This window comes from Gigantopelta aegis, chromosome 5 (assembly GCF_016097555.1).
Source record: "Gigantopelta aegis isolate Gae_Host chromosome 5, Gae_host_genome, whole genome shotgun sequence".
Taxonomy (NCBI): domain Eukaryota; kingdom Metazoa; phylum Mollusca; class Gastropoda; order Neomphalida; family Peltospiridae; genus Gigantopelta; species Gigantopelta aegis.
In genome coordinates this window covers 30,279,122-30,305,937 of record NC_054703.1, presented here as the reverse complement: position 1 = coordinate 30,305,937, position 26,816 = coordinate 30,279,122, and the positions used below count along the sequence as shown (strand labels likewise).

Below are 26,816 nucleotides of genomic sequence, written 5' to 3'. Positions count from 1 at the left end.
TGAGTGGCAGAACATTCCACAACGTGTGTGCAACGTTTGATTGCTTCTGTGCGTCGCCGTTGTCAAGCTGTCATCAGGGCTTGTGGTGGTCATAACCGATACTGACATTTTGCCCACCCCTATGTCACACATATGCTTGTGTACACGTTTCAAGTGGATTCCCAGAAATACTGTTTCGGACATGTACAGAGCAATCCTCTTCCTATGGCGTCGTGATCTTTGGTTTACCAGGGATTTATTTTTATTTAAACTTTGAAAATCAATGTCAAGTTTCTTCTTTTTTTTTCTTCTTTGTTTTGAAGAGTATATATCAAACGGATATGAATATAGTGATATATACTCTTCAAAAAAAGAAACGCAAAAGGGTACAAATGGGTTATAACTCCGATTTTATGTTTCCTACCGGTTCATGCTTTGTGAATATAAGGTCATTGCATGTCCCAAACACATTCCCACGGTTACATTCGATAAAACGCAGCTACTGTACAATAAAGTTCCAAAATGTGAATATTCGCAAAAACGCAGCCACGTGCAAACCATGTCACCACTGCACGTGCGTTGTCTGCACGTGCAACATGAACACCGACAGTATAAAAGTGCAGGGTGTTCGCTTGCCTGGCCTCTGTATCTGGCCGACAGTTGACAATCCAGGACATGCCACGTCTCAGTGAACCACAGAGAAACAATGCCATCGGCCGACTAGACGCAGGCGAATCCAGAACGGCCGTTGCCAGGGCATTCCATGTGTCCCCAAGCACCATCTCCAGACTGTGGGACCGTTACCAGCAACATGGATCAACACGTGACCTCCCTAGATCCGGTCGACCACGGGTCACTACCCCGGGCAGGACCGCTACATCCGGGTACGCCACCTTCGGGGAACGATTGACTACTGCCACCTACACAGCCGCAGCAATACCAGGTTTGCGCAGGATATCCGACCAGACCGCCACGGAACCGCCTACGTGAGGTAGGAATTCGTGCCAGACGTCCAGTTCGAGGTGTCATCTTAACACCACAACACCGTCGACTCCGACTGCAGTGGTGCCAGATTCATCGACAATGGCCTCAACTGCGATGGAGACAGGTGTGGTTCAGTGACGAGTCCCGATTTCTGCTCCGACGTCATGATGGAGATGTCGCGTGTATAGGCGTCGTGGTGAACGTTATGCGGCAAACTGCGTGTAGGAAGTGGACAGATTCGGCGGGGGTAGTGTCATGGTGTGGGCAGCCATCTCACACACTGGCAGAACTGACCTGGTCCACGTGCAGGGCAACCTGAATGCACAGGGCTACATTGACCAGATCCTCCGGCCACACATCGTTCCAGTTATGGCCAACGCCAACGCAGTGTTCCAACATGACAACGCCAGGCCTCACACAGCACGTCTCACAACGGCTTTCCTACAGAACAACAACATTAATGTCCTTCCTTGGCCATCGATATCACCGGATTTGAACCCAATTGAGAATCTATGGGACGAGTTGGACCGACGCCTCCGACAGCGACAACCACAGCCCCAGACCCTGCCCGAGCTGGCAGCAGCCTTGCAGGCCGAGTGGGCCACCATCCCCCGGGACGTCATCCGTACTCTGGTTGCTTCAATGGGCAGGCGGTGCCAGGCAGTTGTCAACACACGCGGAGGCCACACCCGGTATTGACTCCAGATGACCTTGACCTTGGTGGTGTGTCCTATCACTTACTCACAATGGACTAGAGTGAATTGTGAACAATCCTGCAACATTTGGTAATTATCAGACTCACCATTCAATAATTAAATCAATTCTCCAAATGTTACGACAATGTGGTTTTGCGTTTCTTCTTTTGAAGAGTATATTTCTTTAAAATCCACAAAAGACTAAAGTAAAACATTAACGACACCACTAGAGCGTATTCGTGTATTAATCGTCGGCTATTGGATGCATGGGCGGATCCAAGGGGGGGGGGGGGACAAGGGGGACGCGTCCCCCCAAAAAATTGTTCAAGTGCCCTCAAAATGTCCAAGTGCCCTTTTTGTTTGTAGAATTTTTTTTTTTTTAAGTAAACAATAATTATATTGTAGATAAATGAAATCAAGATTTTCGTGTACATGCGCAAGCTTGCAGATATGTGTCTGTGTTATTGAGTCTCAATGGGGCCCCATTGAGGTTCTAACGCGAGTGACGCCAATTTACTTCATTATTGCTAGTATATTATGACGTAGAACTGTAGGAATTCATATTAATTGTAAATATCAAAACTTGTAATAAGGTGCCCTTTTGACGAGTCAATGTGCCCTTCTTTTTTGGTCCCCCCCCTAAAAATATTTCCTGGATCCGCCCATGGGATGTCAAATATTTGTTAATTCTGACGTGTAATCTGAGAGAGGAAACCAGCTACATTTGTCCAATTGTAGCAAGCGATCTTTTATATGCAACATCCCATAGACAGGATAGCACATACCACGGCTTTTGTAATAAGCCTACGAATCATGTTGCACTGGCTGGAACGACAAATAGCCCAGTGGGTCCATCGACAGGGATCCATCCTACATCAACACGCAATAAATATAACACGACAATGTTAATGTATTTGTTGAGCTTAACAAGGACATTCAATTTCCGTACATCGTGATAATGCACGCGATACGACGTTAGTTTTCAAACTGAAAACAAAACAAAAAAGAATAATAATAATAATAAAAAAAAGTGAAAACGAAATGGAAAAGAAAAAAAACGCAAGAGAGCGCCATATGTTTGTTATTATCGACAGTTAAGGAAACGCGGCTTGTCCGTGGAGAAATCAGCTTTCCAGCGATCACCACGAGCGATGTTTTATACACACGGCGGATAATTCACTTTCACGTCTATAGTCAAATCTGTGAGTTTGGAAATTGAACAAAATGACGTCAACGCGTAGAAGAAGACCCCGGGGAATTTATTACAACACGTAAGAGATGAGTGTGACGAAACGCGCCGATGAAACATATTATTGTATTGAATTTGCGAGAAGAAGAAGAAGAAAAAAGTTTTAAAGCAGGTGTTTTCAGAGTGCAACACTCTCAGCTTGACTCACGATGAGATCAGACGTGTCGTCAGTTTCTATCGCATTACCCCCCCACACACACACACACACACACACACACACACACCTGCGGGGAGGGGGGGGGGGGTACCGATACAAAGCTACGTGGACTTACTCGAGGACTGCATCGCGTACACCGGGTCACGAGCAACCATGACTTTTGGTGTACGGCGACGCATTCGAGAAGACGAAGAGGAGGTGGAGGAAGAAGAGGAAAAGTGCGCCAGGGGCGGCATGGGGGGGGTGCAAAACTGGCGGCTCAACCGCCAGCGGCGGTCCCTTCTGCGTCGCCGCCCCCGACTCGACCCAAGACGAAAGAACCAGCTCATCCGGACCCGCCGTTAACACCGAGGGATGTTCTCAACGCGCCGATGTACGAGACACCCGCAGACGGACCTCCATCTCCCTTTACGCCACCGCCTACACGTAGCTGGCCACTGTGACCAGTCTTGCCAGTTCGGAAGGCGGCGGTCCGGGCAGAAGCCGTTGCGAAGAGGAAGGCCGTCGCTCAGCCGAGCAACCAGCCTGACAAGGCAAGGCCTCCACCTTCAACATATAGATCGGACTTTAAACATTTAGACCTTCGTTCAAAATTTTATGTCGAAATTACTTCTTTTTTTAAAATATTATTAAATAGTCCGATCCTCTCTTCTTTCTCTTATTTATTTTTGGACTGTGCTTCTAAAATGCTCCAAATTATATAAATATTCGGCCGAGCAGTCAATTCTTTTTATTTTTGGCTTGTAATATTTTTTTTATTTTTTTTATTTTATTCTATTAACTTTTTATTAATTGCTATTTTCAAAATTCTGCCCATTTTTAACACAGGTCCGGCTTCCTAAGTTCGTGCAGGGGGACACCTCGGATCCGGCATCACTGATGGGCGGACTAGAGGAACCAGAGCTACAACAACTGCCTGATGGAAGCGCTTACGAGCTACACACCATCAAGTCTACAGCCGGCAAGACGGAGTTGGTACTAACTCAGCGCCCATGATGATGATGATGATAACTAGTTTAATTTCGACATAAAATTTTGAACGAAGGTCTAAATGTTTAAAGTCCAATCTATATGTCCACGTGAGTGGCCTCGTTAAGGCCGTTAAGGGTGTGGAGGTTGGCCTACGGCGAACTGATGAGCGGAGAACCGGCAAAGGCGGGGATGAAGTGCTTCCATCTCTGGTCAGCAAGGATGGTTATAACACTCCGGTAGTCGTTGCCGAAAAGGGCCTTGACGATCCTGTGGATGGTATGGCTATCCATCTCTCTAACTAGGACCGCTTGTCGATAGACTCCTTCTCGGCGTTGAGTTAGTACCAACCCCGTCTTGCCGGTGGTAGACTTGATGGTGTGTAGCTCGTAAGCGCTTCCATCAGGCAGTTGTTTCAGCTCTGGTTCCTCTAGTCCACCCATCAGTAATGCCGGATCCGAGGTGTCCCCCTGCACGAACTTCAGGAAGCCGGACCTGATTTTCCCGATCTGAACTTTCCAGACGGCTTCCGAGTCGGAGGGGGACGGTGCCTGTGAAGGCGGAGGCCTTGCCTTGTCAGGCTGGTCGCTCGGCTGAGCGACGGCCTTCCTCTTCGCAACGGCTTCTGCCCGGACCGCCGCCTTCCGAACTGGCAAGACTGGTGACAGTGGCCAGTTACGTGTAGGCGATGGCGTAGAGGGAGATGGAGGTCCGTCTGCGGGCGTCTCGCACATCGGCGCGTTGAGAACATCCCTCGGTGTTGACGGCGGGTCCGGATGAGCTGGTCCTTTCGTCTTGGGCCGAGCCGGGGGCGGCGACGCAGAAGGGACCACCGCTGGCGGTTGAGCCGCCAATTTTGTTCCCCTTTGAGCCGCTCCTGGCGCACGTTTCTTCTTCCTCCGTCCTCTTCCCTTCCTCTTCTGCAAGTCCGAGTCGCCGTACACCAAAGTCACGGTTGCCCGTGACCCGGTGTACGCGACGCGAAACTCCAGCAGCGATCCAAAGCTTGCACTCAAGCCCCCCAGGTGGGGGGAGGGGGGGGGGTACAAGTCGAGAGAACAGGCGACAGTGTCCAGCTTCATCGAGAGTTAGCTTGGAAGTGGTCAGCGCCGAGAAGGAGTCTACCGACAAGCGGTCGAAAATTAAGCGAGCTTGGCCGAACTATGTCCAACACTTGTCCAACACTAAGCGGGTTTGTCCGAACACATGCCGAACATTAACCGAGATTGGCCGAACTAGGCCGAACACCTGCCTGACATTACCCGAGGTTGGCCGAATGTCTGCCATATATATATATATATATATATATATATATATATATATATATATATATATATATATACACGTATATATATATTATTTTTTTTATTTTATTATTATTGCCAGACCCTTGTTTACAATTAGAACAACACATGCCAAGGGTAAAACATGGGTTGTGTACATAAAACTATTAACCGGAAGTGCTGGAAGGGTTGTGAATATTAGCCGAAGACCATCCGACAACTACTCGGAGACCTACGGATCATCAACGCCTTGCTTGTCACTGTTATTGATGCTGACTTTCCTGACCTGGTATTCTCATACGGCGAAATTTTCCTGTTCCGGCCATATCTTGTTGAGTAATGTTACAGCGGTCGATTGCAGGTCATGGCCGCTGTCATTAGCATCGCACGACGTTAAATGAATTACCATCTCAGACTATAATAACACTCTTCGTATAATTTACTTGAAAATTATATTTATTTATTTATTCTCCGGTGATTTGGTTACAACCATCATGGCGGTATCAAGTTTAAAATAATTAGTTTCAGTTTATATATAAAAAAATAATTAGAATAACAATAACCAGAACCCAGTGATAAGTTGAGGGTTGAGAGTGAGAGAGAGAGAGAGAGAGAGAGAGAGAGAGAGAGAGAGAGAGAAGAAAAAAAAAAAAAAAAAAAATGTTTTATTTAACGACGCACTCAACACATTTTATTTACGGTTATATGGTGTCAGACATGGTTAAGGACCACACAGATTTTGAGAGGAAACCCGCTGTCATCACTACATGGGCTACTCTTTCCGATTAGCAGCAAGGGATCTTTTATTTGCGCTTCTCTCAGGCAGGATAGCACAAACCATGGCCTTTGTTGAACCAGTTATGGTCGGTGCAAGTGATTTACACCTACCCATTGAGTCTTGCAGAGCACTCGCTCAGGGTTTGGAGTCGGTATCTGGATTAAAAATCCCATGCCTCGACTGGGATCCGAACCCCGAGTGAGAGAGAGAGAGAGAGAGAGAGAGAGAGAGAGAGAGAGAGAGAGAGAGAGAGAGAGAGAGAGAGAGAGAGAGAGAGAGGATGAGAGAGAAAAAGGGAGAAAGAGAGATGGAGAGAGGGGGTGTGTGAAAGAAAACATTCCCTCCAATATCAAAAACTAAATCTAGACAAACATAGAAACAAACAAAACCGAAAAACACCCGAAATGAAAGCAACAGTAAAACACACACCACATAAAAGAACAGAAGAATCAGCCTTTAAACAAACCATGATCCCTCCCCTAAAAATCAGTCACCCTTTCATATGCCTACACTGACAGGAACACAGAGCAACACTGCAACAAACACACTCTCAAGTGTCTGAATCAAACAGTAAGAGACATTAGCACAGTGCGTGTTGTGTGTGTGTGTGTGCGGGGGGGGGGGGGGGGGGGGGGGGGGGTTCAACGCATCTGTCGGGTTGACCAAGTGATAAAGCGCTCCCTTGATGCGCGTTCGGTCTTGGATCGATCCTCCCTAAAAGGGCCCATTGGACTATTTCTCGCTCTATCCAGTGCACCACGACTGGTATATCAAAGTCTGTGGTATGTGCTATGCTGTCTGTGGGATGGCGCATATAAAAGATCCCTTGCTACTAATGGAAAAATGTAGCAGCTTTCCTCTCTAAGACTATGTCGAAATAACCAAAATGTTTGACATTCAATATCCGATGATTAAAAAATCAATGTGATGAAAACAAACAAACTTCTTGTAACAGTTGCTAATCTGAGTCTTTTTAAGGACGTTTTTACGAGGCGGCCAGTTTCTCAGTTCTTAGTTCTCGCAGAACAAGATAAGATGTTTTTACGAGGCGGCCAATTTCTCAATTCTTAGTTCTCGCAGAACAAGACAAGATGTTTTTACGAGACGGCCAATTTCTCAGTTCTCACAGAACAAGACAAGATGTTTTTACGAGACGGCCAATTTCTCAGTTCTCACAGAACAGAACAAGATGTTTTTACGAGACGGCCAGTTTCTCAGTTCTCACAGAACAAGACAAGACGTTTTTACGAGACGGCCAATTTCTCAGTTCTCACAGAACAAGACAAGATGTTTTTACGAGGCGGCCAGTTTCTCAGTTCTCACAGAACAAGACAAGGCGTTTTTACGAGACGGCCAATTTCTCACTTGTCAGTTCTCACAGAACAAGACAAGATGTTTTTTACGAGACGGCTAATTTCTCAGTTCACACAGAACAGAACAAGATGTTTTTACGAGACGGCCAGTTTCTCAGTTCTCACAGAACAAGACAAGATGTTTTTACGAGACGGCCAATTTCTCAGTTCTCACAGAACAAGAGAAGAGGTCTTTAGAGACATTTCTCAGACAAGATGGGTTTTTTTTTACGAGACTGGCAATTGCTCAGTGAGAAGATGTTTTTACGAGGCGGCCAGTTTCTCAGTTCTCACAGAACAAGACAAGACGTTTTTACGAGACGGCCAATTGCTCAGTTCTCACAGAACAAGACAAGATGCTTTTACGAGACGGCCAATTTCTCACTTGTCAGTTCTCACAGAACAAGACAAGATGTTTTTACGAGGCGGCCAGTTTCTCTCACAGAACAAGACAAGATGTTTTTACGAGGCGGCCAGTTTCTCAGTTCTCACAGAACAAGACAAGACGTTTTTACGAGACGGCCAATTTCTCAGTTCTCACAGAACAAGACAAGATGTTTTTACGAGGCGGCCAGTTTCTCAGTTCTCACAGAACAAGACAAGGCGTTTTTACGAGACGGCCAATTTCTCACTTGTCAGTTCTCACAGAACAAGACAAGATGTTTTTTACGAGACGGCTAATTTCTCAGTTCTCACAGAACAGAACAAGATGTTTTTACGAGACGGCCAGTTTCTCAGTTCTCACAGAACAAGACAAGATGTTTTTACGAGACGGCCAATTTCTCAGTTCTCGCAGAACAAGACAAGATGGGTTTTTTTTTACGAGACTGGCAATTGCTCAGTGAGAAGATGTTTTTACGAGGCGGCCAGTTTCTCAGTTCTCACAGAACAAGACAAGACGTTTTTACGAGACGGCCAATTGCTCAGTTCTCACAGAACAAGACAAGATGCTTTTACGAGACGGCCAATTTCTCACTTGTCAGTTCTCACAGAACAAGACAAGATGTTTTTACGAGGCGGCCAGTTTCTCAATTCTCAGTTCTCACAGAACAAGACAAGACGTTTTTTACGAGACTGGCAGTTTATCAATTCTCGCAGAATAGGACAATATGATTTTATAAGAGCGCCACTCCACGGGGACTCGTGTGACCTTCTGATATTTACTAACAACCAATTTCCTAATCTTCCTAATTTTCTTCTCTTTTTTTTTTAATTCTTTAAACAAACAAAAATTTCTCTTTTTTCGATAAAACCAATATTAAACTACACCCTGAGATATGCCATTGGTACTTTGTGCACAAACGGTGGAAATGTCAAAGTAAGGGGTAATGTTGGGGGGGGGGGGGGGGGGGGGGGCGTCTTGAGACAATAATGAGTATTGCCATTGGCAACGAAAGGCAGGAATCTAATATTTGTAGGTCTGGATAAAACGGGGCGGGATCTAGCTTAGTGGGTTTGGTCGTAGGTTCGACCCCCCGCCCACACACACACACACACACACACACATACACACAGCCCACCCCATCTTCCCGGTGGATCCTTTCTCTGATTTCATCCGTCCAACTTGTATATCGATGTCCGTGATATATGTTACCATGCCAATAACGATTTAATGTTTGAAGAAATGTAAGAAATGTCTCTTTAGATGTCATCTGCCTAACAGCTTAGTTAATGACGGTATCTTGAGTCCGAACGCATTAAAGGTCCTATGTCAAAGTTGAAACTGTAATATTTAGTATCTTGATTCCTAACGCATTAAACGTCCTATGTCAAAGTTAAAACTACAATATTTAGTATCCAGGGTCCGTAGTCATTAAAGGTCCTATGTCAAAGTTAAAACTACAATAGTTAGTATCCCGAGTCCGTAGTCATTAAAGGTCCTATGTCAAAGTTAAAACTACAATATTTAGTATCCAGGGTCCGTAGGCATTAAAGGTCCTATGTCAAAGTTAAAACTACAATATTTAGTATCCAAGGTCCATAGGCATTAAAGGTCCTATGTCAAAGTTGAAACTACAATATTTAGTATCTTGATTCCTAACGCATTAAAGGTTCTATGTCAAAGTTAAAACTACAATATTTAGCATCCACGGTCCGTAGGCATTAAAGGTCATATGTCAAAGTTAAAACTACAATATTTAGTATCCAAGGTCCATAGGCATTAAAGGTCCTATGTCAAAGTTGAAACTACAATATTTAGTATCTTGATTCCTAACGCATTAAAGGTCCTATGTCAAAGTTAAAACTACAATATTTAGTATCCCGAGTCCGTAGTCATTAAAGGTCCTATGTCAAAGTTAAAACTACAATATTTAGTATCCCGAGTCCGTAGTCATTCCTATGTCAAGTTTACAAAGTTAGTCCTATCCGGAGTCATTAAAGGTCCTATGTCAAAGTTAAAACTACAATATTTAGTATCCCGAGTCCGTAGTCATTAAAGGTCCTATGTCAAAGTTAAAACTACAATATTTAGTATCCCGAGTCCGTAGTCATTAAAGGTCCTATGTCAAAGTTAAAACTACAATAGTTAGTATCCCGAGTCCGTAGTCATTAAAGGTCCTATGTCAAAGTTAAAACTACAATATTTAGTATCCAGGGTCCGTAGGCATTAAAGGTCCTATGTCAAAGTTGAAACAATAATATTTAGTATCCAAGGTCCATAGGCATTAAAGGTCCTGTGTCAAAGTTGAAGCTACAATATTTAGTATCCCGGGTCCGTAGCCATTAAAGGTCCTATGTCAAAGTTAAAACTACAATATTTAGTATCCAGTGTCCGTAGGCATTAAAATGTCATATGTCAAAGTTGGGCATTAAACTGTGTCAATATTTAGTATCCAAGATCCGTAAGTATTAAAGGTCCTATGTCAAAGTTGAAACTGTAATAATATTTTCGTCCTATTTTCAAATTTTATTCGTAGGCATAAAGGTCCTATGTCAAACTACAATAAATTAATCAAGGTCCATACACCAAAGTTGAAATTTAGTTTCCCGGGTTCGTAATTTAAGGTCCTGTGTAGTTGACAAATAAGGCATTAAAGAAATACTTAAATGTTCGTAGGAATGTGTACGTATAACTACAGTGGAAGTCCGTAGGCATTAAAAGTCATATGTCAAAGTTGAAACAATAATATTTACTCCATGGATTAAAGGTCCCCTCTAATAAGTATCCAAGGTCCATAAGCATTAAAGGTCCTATGTCAAAGTTGAAACTGTAATTTTTTTTGATTCCTAACGCATTAAACGTCCTATGTCAAAGTTAAAAACTACAAATTATTTGGTTAGGCAATTTGAAACAATTTAGTATCCCGGTCCGTAGGCATTAAAGGTCCTATGGGTATGAAAAACTTTGCAATATTTGTATCAAAGTCCGTAGGCATTAAAGGTTCTACATTTGAACTCAATATTTTTGGCAGGCATTAAAAAAACGCCTATTATTGCCAATATTTGACATAGGCATTAAAGGTCTATGCAAACCTTTAATAGGCATTAAGGTCCTGTGTCCAAGTTGACTACAAATGAAATTTTAGAATTTAAGGTCCTATGTCAAATTCTAGTTGGGTCCATAGGCATTAAACGCTTTTAAGTTTTAATAGATATTAAAGGTATAAAGTCAAAGTTGAAACAATTATTTTTTCTCGTAGGCATTTATGTCAAAGTTGATTGCATATTTTTATCCAGGGTAATAAAGGTTCTACAAAGTTGGTGGTTTAGGCATAAAGGTCCTATTTTACAATATTTTTCCCGAGTGTAGGCATTAAATGTTCATATGTCAAAGTTAAAACTGCAATATTTAGTATCCAGGACAATGTATTAAAAAGTCCTATGGAAAGAGAAATCGTAATAAATAACTTTTTTAAGGAACAACCACACATAATATTCGTTTGAAAATAATTTTTGAAATACTTAATGTGTGTGTGTGTGGGGTGGTCACTTTAATGGTGACACACACTCAAGGGAAATACTTTCTTCTTTTTTTTCTACCAGCAAATTCTATTTGGTTGCAATTTTTTGTCATATAGCTGAGGGTGTTTTGTTCTCAAAGTATCAACATTTTTGGCAGAAAAATATTGCAATACATAGCACCTTAATAGAGTTTAAAATCGACATTAAATTTTTAAAAAATATTTCTCTCTTTTGCTCTTTTTATGTTTTTTTCTCCGTTATGATTAGTATTTTAATAATCTACTGGTGTTTTTTTTTTTTTTCCTGTTTCCTCAATCGTCATCTCCTCCCCCCCCCCCCCCCCCTCTCTCTCTCTGTCATGATGTTTTTTTCTCTAAAACACGAAATGGAAATTGAAGTTTAAACTCGACATAACAAAATCTTCTTCGTCCCCTCTCTCTCTCGTCTCCCCCCTTATCCATCTCTCTCTCATCTCTCTCTCTCTCTCTCTCGCTCTCTCTCTTTCCATCTCTCTCTCTCCATCTCTCTCTCCTCTCTCTCTCTCTCCTCTCTCTCTCTCTCTTCTCTCTCTCCTCTCTCTCTTCTCTCTCTCTCTCTCTCTCTCTCTCTCTCTCTCTCTCTCTCTCTCTCTCAGAACAAGACTATTTATTTCATTTTATTCCATATACTTAAATCTAGAAAATTTAAAGGGACATACCCTAGCTTTTAAACACTACGCCATATTTTGTACTATTAGACCCGTTTATTATCACTGCAATCAAACATTACTTATAGTTTATTGTTTAGATTACCCATTTTCGTACAATCGAAGTGTTTCTGGTCATCCTGCTGTTTCTAATACTACAAAATGCATTTTTCATATTTTTTTAAAACGCACGTGCGTCTGAGAAGTAACGGTTATGGAGTTGCGTTTTAGTCTATATTTTAGTGTACTTCAACGTCACAGACTTGCTTCTCTCTGTTCTATCCAAATTTGTTACAGATTTGTAAATTAACCAAACTTAGTGTCCATTTTTACGGCTTGAAACTAGGGGCAAGATGAAAAATATGCCTTAGTGTTTAAAAACTAGGGTCTGTCCCTTTAATTACTTGTATAATATTTTAAAATATCGACTTGTTCGTCGGCCTAGGTCCTGAAAATGTTCTTTCATTAATTTCAATGTGTCTTTAACATATTGTAACACAATGGTATTGACTGGCACACGTCCGGCGCTCGAGAGAGCACGAGATTTATTTGACTAATAAGACACTGCGGTTAATCTTCCTTCTCGCGATATCTAGTACAGAGTTTTGAAATTAATCCTATCACTCCAGCCGGCACCTGATTGATTGGTGCATAAGAATGTCATTCTATTCCGCTTTACGCCCCATCTCCCTAATGAGAGCACCGGCCAACAAGCCACAAGGTTACAACAGTGAATCACGATTGGAAATGGACGTCAGTGTACGAAAATGGAATTTACACGGTAACAGCGAATTAGGACGTAATACAGGACATATAGTTGTTTAATGACACATTAGCGCTTTTTGAGAAGATAGAATAATGGTAATAATAATAAAATAATAATAATAATAATAATAATAATAATAACACACAACAACAATAATAATAATAATAATAATAATAATAATGCAAAACTAATAATAACTACCACTATTTGGTGTGTAACATATGGTTATTTCATCATTTGTTTTTAAATGTAATAATAATAAAATTAAATTAAATGTTTAAACTAGTTATCTATCTGTCTATCTATTTAGTGTCAGGCAGTGAATAATCGATTTATTGCAGACGTCTTAAAGGGACTGTTCTCAGTTTGCAGCTATTGTAAGATGTTTGCGGTAACAGAGCACTGTTGGCAACTACTGTTTCATACTAAATAACTTTTCTTGTTTAGAATGCCAGTGTCTGTATATCGAATGTGCTTGCGGTCGCATACTGTTTGTAGCACACAGTGTTTATTTTAAATTCGTGATATATATATTTTTCGTATATACGAAATTATTGGGAGGTAAAATCCGGTTTGGGCTACTATAAGCATTAGGACAACAACAAACACCTTGTAAATACAGACACTGATATGTTAAATACGAAAATGTTTTTAATTTGTATGCTATATCGTCGAAAAGACTCTATTGGTCGAACACATTTTACAATGGTTGTTAACTCAGGACAGTCCCTTTAATGATTATACCATGACAGCTATATATCAATACATGGATACGTGTTTAGTATTCGTCTTTTAAACATGGTTCCCCTACCCACGGACGTCTGTCTCTGGGAGATCAGGGTCCAATTTCACAAAGCATCGTAAGCCTAGTTTTGCACGTAAACGTAAATCTACGACTAAACCACAATTCTTATTACTATTATAATTCATCAAATATAGTTAGAAGAACACATATTTCATTTTCTTTTATCTTTAAAAATACGCCAGCTTCCGTAATGATGTAATTTACTGCGTGGAATTGATCTTAAACACGCGCAAGCGCACGACCGGTATAACTGCTAGTAGCAGACGTAAACTTACGATGTTTAGTGAAATGGGCCCCTGTTTCTGTTCTCTGAGGACCGGCCTCGGTGGCGTCGTGGTAGGCCATCGGTCTACAGCCTGGTAGGTACTGGGTTCGGACCCCAAGCGAGGCATGGGATTTTTAATCCAGATACTGACTCCACACCTTGAGTGAGTGCTTCGCAAGGCTCAATGGGTAGGTGTAAACCACTTGCACCGACCAGTGATCCATAACTGGTTCAACAAAGGCCATGGTTTGTGCTATCCTGCCTGTGGGAAGTGCAAATAAAAGATCCCTTGCTGCTAATCGGAAGAGTAGCCCATGTAGTGGCGACAGCGGGTTTCCTCTCAAAATCTGTGTTGTCCTTAACCATATGTCTGACGCCATATAACCGTAAATAAAATGTGTTGAGTGCGTCGTTAAATAAAACATTTCTTTCTTTCTTTCTGTTCTCTGAGCTACGCCCCACCCCTTAGAAATAACCTACTATCCACGTTGTGACTTTTGTTGATCATTCATTTAAATACGCCAGAAATATGAAGTAAAAAGTCATACGATGTTAATATGAACAGCTGATGACAGCGTTGCTATTAGGCACACCGATGGGGATCGATCCCAGACCGACCTCGCATCAAGCAAGCGCTTTAGGTAACACACCACCACTTGTCGTGTCGTTACTTATCGTAGCAGCTTAATTGAAGTCCGGTTTAGGAAATAGTTCCTCATAAAAAAAAAATACTACAAAATTATAATATGTTTTTTTTAAAATCTTTCTTTGATGATTAGAGGTAGGTTGACCTCTGTAGTATTTAAGTGGTATGGTGCCACTTGTATAACACGATACATTGATCAGGCATGGTACCGGCCTCGGTGGCGTAGTGGTTAGGCATCGGTCTACAGGCTGGTAGGTACTGGGTTCGGACCCCAAGCGAGGCATGGGATTTTTAATCCAGATACCGACTCCACACCCTGAGTGAGTGCTCCGCAAGGCTCAATGGGTAGGTGTAAACCACTTGCACCGACCAGTGATCCACAACTGGTTCAACAAAGGCCATGGTTTGTGCTATCCTGCCTGTGGGAAGCGCAAATAAAAGATCCCTTGCTGCTAATCGGAAAGAGTAGCCCATGTAGTGGCGACAGCGGGTTTCCTTTCAAAATCTGTGTGGTCCTTAACCATATGTCTGACGCCATATAACCGTAAATAAAATGTGTTGAGTGCGTCGTTAAATAAAACATTTATTTCTTTGCTCAGGCATGGGGGACGTTAACGTTAACTGAAAATGTGTGTGATCGACCTATGTTGATTTTTTTACACGACCGCTTATAAAATATTCTAATATAGAAAGTGTATTGAACTGCATGGAGTAATTAATGGTGGTGTATTGAAATTGTATTGAACTGCATGGAGTAATTAATGGTGGTGTATAGAAATTGTATTGAACTGCATGGAGTAATTAATGGTGGTGTATAGAAATTGTATTGAACTGCATGGAGTAATTAATGGTGGTGTATTGAAATTGTATTGAACTGCATGGAGTAATTAATGGTGGTGTATTGAAATTGTATTGAACTGCATGGAGTAATTAATTGAAATTGTATGACTGCATGTATGTGAAATTGTATTGAACTGCATGGAGTAATTAATGGTGGTGTATAGAAATTGTATTGAACTGCATGGAGTAATTAATGGTGGTGTATAGAAATTGTTTTGAACTGCATGGAGTAATTAATGGTGGTGTATTGAAATTGTTTTGAACTGCATGGAGTAATTAATGGTGGTGTGTAACCTTTACCACTGGGCTACGTCCCGGCCCCTGGTCTCGATCATAACAGACGTGACCGTAGTACCAAACTAAATAACTTCCGGCTGGGTCAAAGTTCGATGTACACCGAACTTTTGATATAGAAGTTAACACCACAAGTTTAGTGATTGGTGATAAACTGTGAGTGTGTTGGTTGTAAAAAGAAAAAAAAATTAGTTTCATATGGTCAACAAACAAAAGTATGCAATTTTATTTCATCTAGTACCACTGTGTCAAGTAGCCTTGTGCTTGGAACATGTACATGTACGGAGTACCTGTGAAAAACAGTATTAAACTTTTGTGTGAAAGTAGGGGTGTTGTAAAAATCGAAAATGAGCCCTTTTTAATTCAGTTAATACTTTCAGGTAGGGGTTGTAATACTGATATTTATGGGTCATAGTTTGGTTGATGCATTGCATATAGTGTATTTAAACACAAACGTTAACATGATCGCCTATGGGATTTCATTTGGTATAGTACACTCTGGTGGAGGATACGTCGGCCGCTAGGCAGATGGGAAAGAATGGTCGCAGCGAGCGGACGTCGTCTGATTTGAGACCCAGTCCGCACACGTCCTCTTCCAGCAGAGTCTCGACGGCTGGGCCAGTATTATTGATATCACTCCAATACTCTGATGAACGTACCGAAATTGGAATCAGCTGACCCGTAACACCGGCATGAAAAACGAGACTACATTGATTGATGATTCGGTCATATGTGGGGGAGAGAGAGAGAGAGAGAGAGAGAGAGAGAGAGAGAGAGAGAGAGAGAGAGAGAGAGAGAGAGAGAGAGAGAGAGGGGAGAGCGAGAGAAGAGTGAGAGAGAGAGAGAGGGAAAGGGGGATGGAGGGAGAGAGAGATGGAGGGAGAGAGTGAGTCAGACAGAGACAGAGATGGAGGGAGAGAGACAGAGAGAGAGAGAGAGAGAGAGAGAGAGAGAGAGATGGAGGGAGAGAGAGAGAGATGGGAGGGAGAGTGAGTCAGACAGAGACAGAGTTGGAGGGAGAGAGAGAGAGAGAGAGAGAGAGAGAGAGAGAGAGAGAGAGAGAGAGAGAGAGAGAGAGAGAGAGATGTAAATGCAGACACATACGGGGAGATGGAAAGTGGGATTGTCCATCATTAGACAGAATCAGTTTCCCAGTCCAACAAATGTTAGTAGATACACTATTCCGTCACAAATACATTTGAAACCACCTTTCGCTGCTATACTGCGAGAGAGGCCAATGTCTTACAACAAACCATTAGCATCTGTTCAGGGTGAGAACGCATTCAGTGGAGGTGGGAGAATTAATTGGCATGCACATCAGCACGTACATATGCTAAATCATGCTCAACAACTGTTTTAGATATATGTTTGTTCTCACCGCCATTAATTAGTGCCGTGGGGCAGGCACGTTTCTTAGCGGCAAGGAATCACGGATCGCAATATGAGTGGTGGGAATTACACGATTCGCGGAATGCAAATAAGCTGGTTTTATTGTCGTCGAGTGTGTTTTGTTTAGATATCAGTTCCATATTCCCGGTGTACGTAAGGAAACGCCGCATTTTAACAATGGGTAACAAGAAAACAGACAAACAGGACGAACCCGTCATTAAAACATGACGCTGACGGTCTCTTGGCAATAGCTTTCAGCTCATTTCCGGTCAGGCCAATTACAAAATACTGAAATGAGTTCAATGTTGGTCCAAGACATTGTTGCGTTCCTAGTTTTATCCAATAATGACAGCAAAATGAAGATAATCGTTATGTATGACACTAAAGTATTACGTACGCATTTCGTGATGAGACGAAAATATAAAACTCTCTATGAAAATCGTACAGAAGTTAAAAGAAGAAGATAAAGATGTACATGTTGAGAATTACCTTCAGTATGAAACATCTTTTCTCGCACGCCCGTTGGTGAGAACATCGTTCGTTATTTTTGATAACAGATACTTGTTTGCATATGTACGTGTGTTAACAATTTCAAGAAATTCGACTGGCTGTTCAAGGGCCTAATTCACTAAACTTTCGCAACTTTGCGATTTCGCAGTGCAATGCTAAAAGACTTGCAAAGAGGATGATTTGTTGTCTAGCAGAGCCTAAGAGAGCTTTGTGAATTAAACCCCAGGTCACCAGTGCCATACATCCAATGAAAAAACACGATCAAAATCGATTACACTGTGACGTATAATTAACACGACAATCATTTGTCTGTGACGCGTAAGTGCAAGGCCTGTAAATAACTTTTAGACGAAAAAGATGTGTTCATTTGTTTAAAACCTGGTGGTGAGGGGTTTTTGTTTTGTTTTTTGGGGGTTTTTTGGTTTTGTTTTTTTAAGGATATGATGTGAGAAATAGAATAATACATTCGTGTCCGTTAGATACCATTTATCTCACAACTCGTTGTTTAAAAACGTATCAAACTCGCTTTCGCTCGTTAGATACATTTTAAAACAACTCGTTGTTAGATAAAATGGTATATAATGGCCACTCATGTGTTATTCTCAATTTCTTCACACCCGCTGGTGAGAACATCATTCGTTGTTTTTGTTAACACATATAGTGTTAAAACAAGTACGACTGGCTGCTCCTAGGTCATGACCAGGTCACCAGTGCCATACCATCCAACGACATAAAAGCACGGTCGAATCGATCACTCTGTGACGTACAAGTTAACTATAAGCGCTAGGGCCGTAAATAGGTTTTACTTGAAACAAAAAGCGTTTGAACATATTTTAAAACTGTTTCCTGAAGATATGTAAGAAATGGAATACTACATTCGTGTCCGTTAGAAACCACCTATCTTACAACTCGTTGTTTAAACCCTCTTCCTCTTATTTGATACGTTTTTAAACAACTCGTTGTAAGATAAATGGTATCTCACGGTCGCTCATGTAGTATTTTCAATATACATTCTGCCATAATTAATGAAAAAACAATCATGTTTTTTTAATATGTTTATTTCATTTATTTAGTTTTTAGAAGGGGATGACCTTTCACTTTGCTATGATGACAACCACGTTCTTTGAGAAAAAAGGTTAATGATGACAACATGCAATATTGATTAATTAATCAATTATAATTTAATAATAATAATAATACGAATATAATAATACTACTACTAATAATAATAATATAATAATAATAATAGTTTAATAATAACATAATAATAATAATAATAATAATATAATAATAATAGTTTAATAATAAGATTAATAATAATAATAATAATAATTAACCTTTTTTGCATTATATCGTTGTAGAGAAAAGCCGACATTGATACTGACAAGACAGTTTTTGATTATCTTTAGAATAACTATAATTATAAAAAGTAGGGTTTTTTTTTCAAACACTAAAATATTTTCACTGTCTAATATTTCAACATTCTACACACATCTTACCTTGTTACATACATGTTACATTACACCTTTAGCGGCAATAGTGCCACGCCATATAACCGCAAATAAAATGTGTTGAGTGTGTCGTTAAATAAAACATTTCCTTTCTTAGCGGCTTTAGCTATGTTTGAATTTAATATACGTCTTTGACTAAACCCCGGAGTTATGTAGCCCAGAGGTACAACGATCACGCACTGTATGATGGATCTAGAATCCATCCCCACCACTACGCAAAGTCAGCTGTATCTCCTTCCAGCCAGTGCTCCACGACTGGTGTAACAAAGGCCGTGGTATGTTCTATCCTGTCTGTAGGATGGTAACATATAAAATATCCCTTGTTGCTAATCTAAAATAGTAGCCCATGAAGTGGTGACAGTGGGTTTCATATCTAATTATCTGTGTGGTCCTTAGCAAGGTGTTTGACGCCATATAACCGAAGTGTTCATAGGCGTATGGGCTCCCATTTTTGTAGGGGGTGGGGCTGTTTTTTCCCCAAATTAAAGGAAAATGCCCGAATCTGCATAACTACATTTATTCATACTAGCATTACTACTAAACAGCTATATATGGCTGCCAAACGAATCACTACGCATTTTTACATGGATTACAACTAATTATGAGGGTAAAATAATGGAAATACATGGTAAAAAGGTCTCAGGTTAGTACATTTTGCCCGAATATCTTTATGATTTTTGCCCGAATTTGAGGTTTTGCTCCAGTACTTGGAGGGGAGCAGTTGTCCCCCCGCCCCTCTGTCTCGTACGCTTATGCTGGTGTTCCTCGTTAAATAAAACATTACTGGGCCCCGTTGCACGAAGCGATCTTAGCCCTAAGATCACCGTAATTACATAGATAACATATGCATTTAAGGACCGGCCTCGGTGGCGTCGTGGTTAGGCCATCGGTCAACAGGCTGGTAGGTACTGGGTTCGGATCCCAGTCGAGGCATGGGATTTTTAATCCAGATACCGACTCCAAACCCTGAGTGAGTGCTCCGCAAGGTTCAGAGGGTAGGTGTAAACCACTTACACCGACCAATGATCCATAACTGGTTCATTAAAGGCCATGGTTTGTGCTATCCTGCCTGTGGGAAGCGCAAATAAAAGATCCCTTGCTGCCAATCGGAAGAGTAGCCCATGAAGTGGCGACAGCGGGTTTCCTCTCAAAATTTGTGTGGTCCTTAATTATATGTCTGACGCCATATAACCGTAAATAAAATGTGTTGAGTGCGTCGTTAAATAAAACATTTCTTTCTTTCTTTTTTAAGGTGATCTTAGCGCTAAGATCGCTTCGTGAAACGGGGCCCAGTACTTCTTCCAAAGTAAAACTCTCCCCTCGGTGTAACTATTAAATCGGTGCTCCACGACAGGTATAGCAAAAACCGTAGCACGTGCTTCTTTAATGTGACAGTGATAAAAGATCCTTTTTGGTTTTAACTGGAAACAGTACACAGTTCTCCTTTAATACTACGTGTTAGAATTACGAAATGTTTTACATCGTGTAGCCGATGATTAATTGACCGACGTGTTCTAGTGGTGTCGTTAGACAATACAATCTTTACCAAAATCTGAAATTTTAAGAAATGCGCCCAGTGTGGTGCCTTTTAATGAAGATGCCATTCAGCAGAATGATTGTGCTGGCACGAGTTACGGATAGCGGGGATGTTACTGAAATAAATCGTTCGTTTTTAATCTATATTTTAAGTATTGGAAAAAGGAACCACGTGACTTTGTAAAAAAATAATGATAATCCGTCAATCCGATTCATCTGTCTCGGGCCTGATTAGTTTCGATTTTCCAAAACTGAGTAATCCCGATTCGTGTTACTTGGACACGGAAAGTCTTAGGTTTGTGAATCGTGGTTTATATCTGGATTGGTACGACAGGGAGAATTTGAACTTGAATTCAACAATAACTGTGCCGCACAGACACACTCTGTTTGTGGACCCATTGGGATATTTCTCATTGCAGCAAGTATAACACAACCGATATATCAAAGGTCATGGTATGTGCTATCCTGGCTGTGGGATGGTGCATATAAAAAGATCCGTTGGTACAAAACAAAACAAAAGAAAAACAAAGACAAAGCAAAACAAAGCAAAAAAAAAACCCCAAAAAACCCCCACCCCAAAACAAATAAAAGCAAAATAAAAACAAAACAAAACAAAAACAAAGCAAAAAAACTACAAAACAAAACATGATCGCATATATAGAGGATACTCCCCGAGTGTCTTTTGATGTCATAATTTATCAGCACGAGTTGATAAAAGTATGATATTCGAGGCTTGCCGAGTGTTTTTTATACTTTTATCGAGTGCTGATAAATTATGATATTACAAGACTCGAAGAGGGGGGGGGGGGGGGGGGGGTGTGGGGGGGGGGGGGGGTCTTGTTTTTACCATCCATTATCTTTCTTTTGATTTGCGACAATTGTAAACAATGTCAGTAATGAGGATTCAGTGTCGCTATATTTGGCAGCAGTAGATTCGTTAACTAGCAGAACGACAGTGGCTTGACGTCACTAATGATAGGTTTAGCGCTGAAACATACACAGTGACGTAACAACAGAAGCGATATCTCTTAGGAGAATATCGCGGGAGATATCGCAAATGATAGTGCCAGCGATATCTCCTACAAAAGCCTTTAACAGATGATAAGAGTTTCTATTTTGGAATTCTACGACTTCCAGAAATACGAAGACTTGCTCTATTCAGCACAACTCCTACCAGATTCATTTGAGATGCATTACAGGTAGCGTGTGTGTTGTTGTTACTAGTAATTTCATTAGAGAGAACACACCGTATGTGATGGTGTAATAAAATAGGTTTTCCAGGGGCGTAGCGTGATCTGGACCTGGGGGTGGGTTTTGGGGGTTGGAATATGAACCAAGTGGACTCTTTTTCTACTTTGTTTTTGAACCACCAGAAACTCCGTATGTATAAAAACCTGTATGTTTTAGTTCTGAAAGCGGACGATTTGCTTCAGCGGTTGAAGGGGGGGGGGGGGGGGGTACGTCCGTTCCTACCCCCACCCCCGATCACCCCTCCCCCAGCCTACGTCCCTGTTTTCCTTATTACGTATGGACAGAGCCGGTTTATCCTAGTAGCACATATAGCACGTGCTACGGTTCCCGCGCTTCAGGGGGCCCCGCGGTGATGTGTACCATTATTTAACACAGATAATTTGTTTCCCCTCTCCCCAAGGGGTTTGCAAAATATATATCCTGGGAAGGAGGCCCCGCTGTTATTTGTACTACAGGCCCCACGGATCCTTAAACCGGCTCTGTGTATGGCGGGTAGCAAAAGTGAGAGTGAACCGACAAGGCATTCATCAACCGAAACAAAAAGTGAGAGTGAACCGACAAGGCATTCATCAACCGAAACAAAAAGTGAGAGTGAACCGACAAGGCATTCAGCAACCGAAACAAAAAGTGAGAGTGAACCGACAAGGCATTCAGCAACCGAAACAAAAAGTGAGAGTGAACCGACAAGGCATTCAGCAACCGAAACAAAAAGTGAGAGTGAACCGACAAGGCATTCACCAACCGAAACAAAAAGTGAGAGTGAACCGACAAGGCATTCAGCAACCGAAACAAAAAGTGAGAGTGAACCGACAAGGCATTCAGCAACCGAAACAAAAAGTGAGAGTGAACCGACAAGGCATTCAGCAACCGAAACAAAAAGTGAGAGTGAACCGACAAGGCATTCAGCAACCGAAACAAAAAGTGAGAGTGAACCGACAAGGCATTCACCAACCGAAACAAAAAGTGAGAGTGAACCGACAAGGCATTCATCAACCGAAAAAAAAACCCCGTTGTCTTCAACATATCTGTGTCTGTCGTCCTGACACTTGTTTGGTTCAACGACACCACTAGAGCACATTGATTAATAAATCATCGGCTGTTGGATATCAAACATTTGGTAATTCCGACACGTAGTTTCCAGATGAATTGTTTGGTTGTTTTGTTTAGCGACAACACTAGAATACACTGATTAATTAAACATAGGCTATTGGATGTCATACATTTGGTAACTGACATATAGTCCTAGAGAGGAAACCCGCTACATCATTTCCATTAGTAGCAAGGGCTCTTTTATATGCACCATCACATATAGACACGATAGTACATACGACGGCCTTTGATATACCAGTCGTGGTGCACTGGATGGAACGAGAAATAGCCCAATGGGCCCATCGACGGGGATCGATCTTAGACCGCTTTACAAGCGGGCTACGTCACGCCCTGTTTGTGACAGAGATCAGTGTACGTTTCACAATTGTTATGGTCAGCACAAATGAATGGCTATCAAAACGCGGACGATATGAGATGTTCTCGTAAGATTGTCAAATCTGGATTCAGTGATGTTATGTTAATGTTAAAGTTTTGTTTAACGTCACCACTAGAGCACTTTGTTTTGTTAATCATCGGCTATTGGATGTCAAACATTGTGTCCATTAGCATCATATGATCTTGTATGTGTATTTCCCGCAGACAGGACAGCACATACCACGATGGTTAATACAACAGTTGTGGGACTCTGGTTCAGACCGGAAGAAGCATTGCCAAGGTGGACACCAATAGAGCACATTGATTAAATAATCAATGGCTGTTGGATGTCAAACATTGTGTCCATTAGCATCATATGATCTTGTATGTGTATTTCCCGCAGACAGGACAGCACATACCACGATGGTTAATACAACAGTCGTAGGACTCTGGTTCAGACCGGAAGAAGCATTGCCAAGGTGGACACCAATAGAGCACTTTGTTTTGTTAATCATCGGCTATTGGATGTCAAACATTGTGTCCATTAGCATCATATGATCTTGTATGTGTATTTCCCGCAGACAGGACAGCACATACCACGATGGTTAATACAACAGTTGTGGGACTCTGGTTCAGACCGGAAGAAGCATTGCCAAGGTGGACACCAATAGAGCACATTGATTAATTAATCAATGGCTGTTGGATGTCAAACATTGTGTCCATTAGCATCATATGATCTTGTATGTGTATTTCCCGCAGACAGGACAGCACATACCACGATGGTTAATACAACAGTCGTAGGACTCTGGTTCAGACCGGAAGAAGCATTGCCAAGGTGGACACCAATAGAGCACTTTGTTTTGTTAATCATCGGCTATTGGATGTCAAACATTGTGTCCATTAGCATCATATGATCTTGTATGTGTATTTCCCGCAGACAGGACAGCACATACCACGATGGTTAATACAACAGTCGTGGGACTCTGGTTCAGACCGGAAGAAGCATTGCCAAGGTGGACACCAATAGAGCACATTGATTAATTAATCAATGGCTGTTGGATGTCAAACATTGTGTCCATTAGCATCATATGATCTTGTATGTGTATTTCCCGCAGACAGGACAGCACATACCACGATGGTTAATACAACAGTCGTGGGACTCTGGTTCAGACCGGAAGAAGCATTGCCAAGGTGGACACCAATAGAGCACATTGATTAATTAATCAATGGCTGTTGGATGTCAAACATTGTGTCCATTAGCATCATATGATCTTGTATGTGTATTTCCCGCAGACAGGACAGCACATACCACGATGGTTAATACAACAGTCGTGGGACTCTGGTTCAGACCGGAAGAAGCATTGCCAAGGTGGACACCAATAGAGCACATTGATTAATTAATCAATGGCTGTTGGATGTCAAACATTGTGTCCATTAGCATCATATGATCTTGTATGTGTATTTCCCGCAGACAGGACAGCACATACCACGATGGTTAATACAACAGTCGTGGGACTCTGGTTCAGACCGGAAGAAGCATTGCCAAGGTGGACACCAATAGAGCACATTGATTAATTAATCAATGGCTGTTGGATGTCAAACATTGTGTCCATTAGCATCATATGATCTTGTATGTGTATTTCCCGCAGACAGGACAGCACATACCACGATGGTTAATACAACAGTCGTGGGACTCTGGTTCAGACCGGAAGAAGCATTGCCAAGGTGGACACCAATAGAGCACATTGATTAATTAATCAATGGCTGTTGGATGTCAAACATTGTGTCCATTAGCATCATATGATCTTGTATGTGTATTTCCCGCAGACAGGACAGCACATACCACGATGGTTAATACAACAGTCGTGGGACTCTGGTTCAGACCGGAAGAAGCATTGCCAAGGTGGACACCAATAGAGCACATTGATTAATTAATCAATGGCTGTTGGATGTCAAACATTGTGTCCATTAGCATCATATGATCTTGTATGTGTATTTCCCGCAGACAGGACAGCACATACCACGATGGTTAATACAACAGTCGTGGGACTCTGGTTCAGACCGGAAGAAGCATTGCCAAGGTGGACACCAATAGAGCACATTGATTAATTAATCAATGGCTGTTGGATGTCAAACATTGTGTCCATTAGCATCATATGATCTTGTATGTGTATTTCCCGCAGACAGGACAGCACATACCACGATGGTTAATACAACAGTCGTGGGACTCTGGTTCAGACCGGAAGAAGCATTGCCAAGGTGGACACCAATAGAGCACATTGATTAATTAATCAATGGCTGTTGGATGTCAAACATTGTGTCCATTAGCATCATATGATCTTGTATGTGTATTTCCCGCAGACAGGACAGCACATACCACGATGGTTAATACAACAGTCGTGGGACTCTGGTTCAGACCGGAAGAAGCATTGCCAAGGTGGACACCAATAGAGCACATTGATTAATTAATCAATGGCTGTTGGATGTCAAACATTGTGTCCATTAGCATCATATGATCTTGTATGTGTATTTCCCGCAGACAGGACAGCACATACCACGATGGTTAATACAACAGTCGTGGGACTCTGGTTCAGACCGGAAGAAGCATTGCCAAGGTGGACACCAATAGAGCACATTGATTAATTAATCAATGGCTGTTGGATGTCAAACATTGTGTCCATTAGCATCATATGATCTTGTATATGTATTTCCCGCAGACAGGACAGCACATACCACGATGGTTAATACAACAGTCGTGGGACTCTGGTTCAGACCGGAAGAAGCATTGCCAAGGTGGACACCAATAGAGCACATTGATTAATTAATCAATGGCTGTTGGATGTCAAACATTGTGTCCATTAGCATCATATGATCTTGTATGTGTATTTCCCGCAGACAGGACAGCACATACCACGATGGTTAATACAACAGTCGTGGGACTCTGGTTCAGACCGGAAGAAGCATTGCCAAGGTGGACACCAATAGAGCACATTGATTAATTAATCAATGGCTGTTGGATGTCAAACATTGTGTCCATTAGCATCATATGATCTTGTATGTGTATTTCCCGCAGACAGGACAGCACATACCACGATGGTTAATACAACAGTCGTGGGACTCTGGTTCAGACCGGAAGAAGCATTGCCAAGGTGGACACCAATAGAGCACATTGATTAATTAATCAATGGCTGTTGGATGTCAAACATTGTGTCCATTAGCATCATATGATCTTGTATGTGTATTTCCCGCAGACAGGACAGCACATACCACGATGGTTAATACAACAGTCGTGGGACTCTGGTTCAGACCGGAAGAAGCATTGCCAAGGTGGACACCAATAGAGCACATTGATTAATTAATCAATGGCTGTTGGATGTCAAACATTGTGTCCATTAGCATCATATGATCTTGTATGTGTATTTCCCGCAGACAGGACAGCACATACCACGATGGTTAATACAACAGTCGTGGGACTCTGGTTCAGACCGGAAGAAGCATTGCCAAG

At 41.7% G+C, this 26,816-nt stretch overlaps 1 protein-coding gene across 1 annotated transcript in view; it reads left to right on the top strand.

Moving 5' to 3' along the window:
- LOC121373080 (trichohyalin-like) overlaps nucleotides 1–26,816 on the top strand; it is a 91,521-nt gene that overhangs the window by 40,254 nt on the left and 24,451 nt on the right. The window contains exons 3-6 of the mRNA XM_041499526.1: nucleotides 7,166–8,589; nucleotides 12,664–12,793; nucleotides 16,143–16,267; nucleotides 22,303–22,810. Of these exons, the coding sequence (XP_041355460.1) occupies nucleotides 7,166–8,589; nucleotides 12,664–12,793; nucleotides 16,143–16,267; nucleotides 22,303–22,810 (2,187 nt within the window). The remainder of the gene's footprint in view (nucleotides 1–7,165; nucleotides 8,590–12,663; nucleotides 12,794–16,142; nucleotides 16,268–22,302; nucleotides 22,811–26,816) is intronic.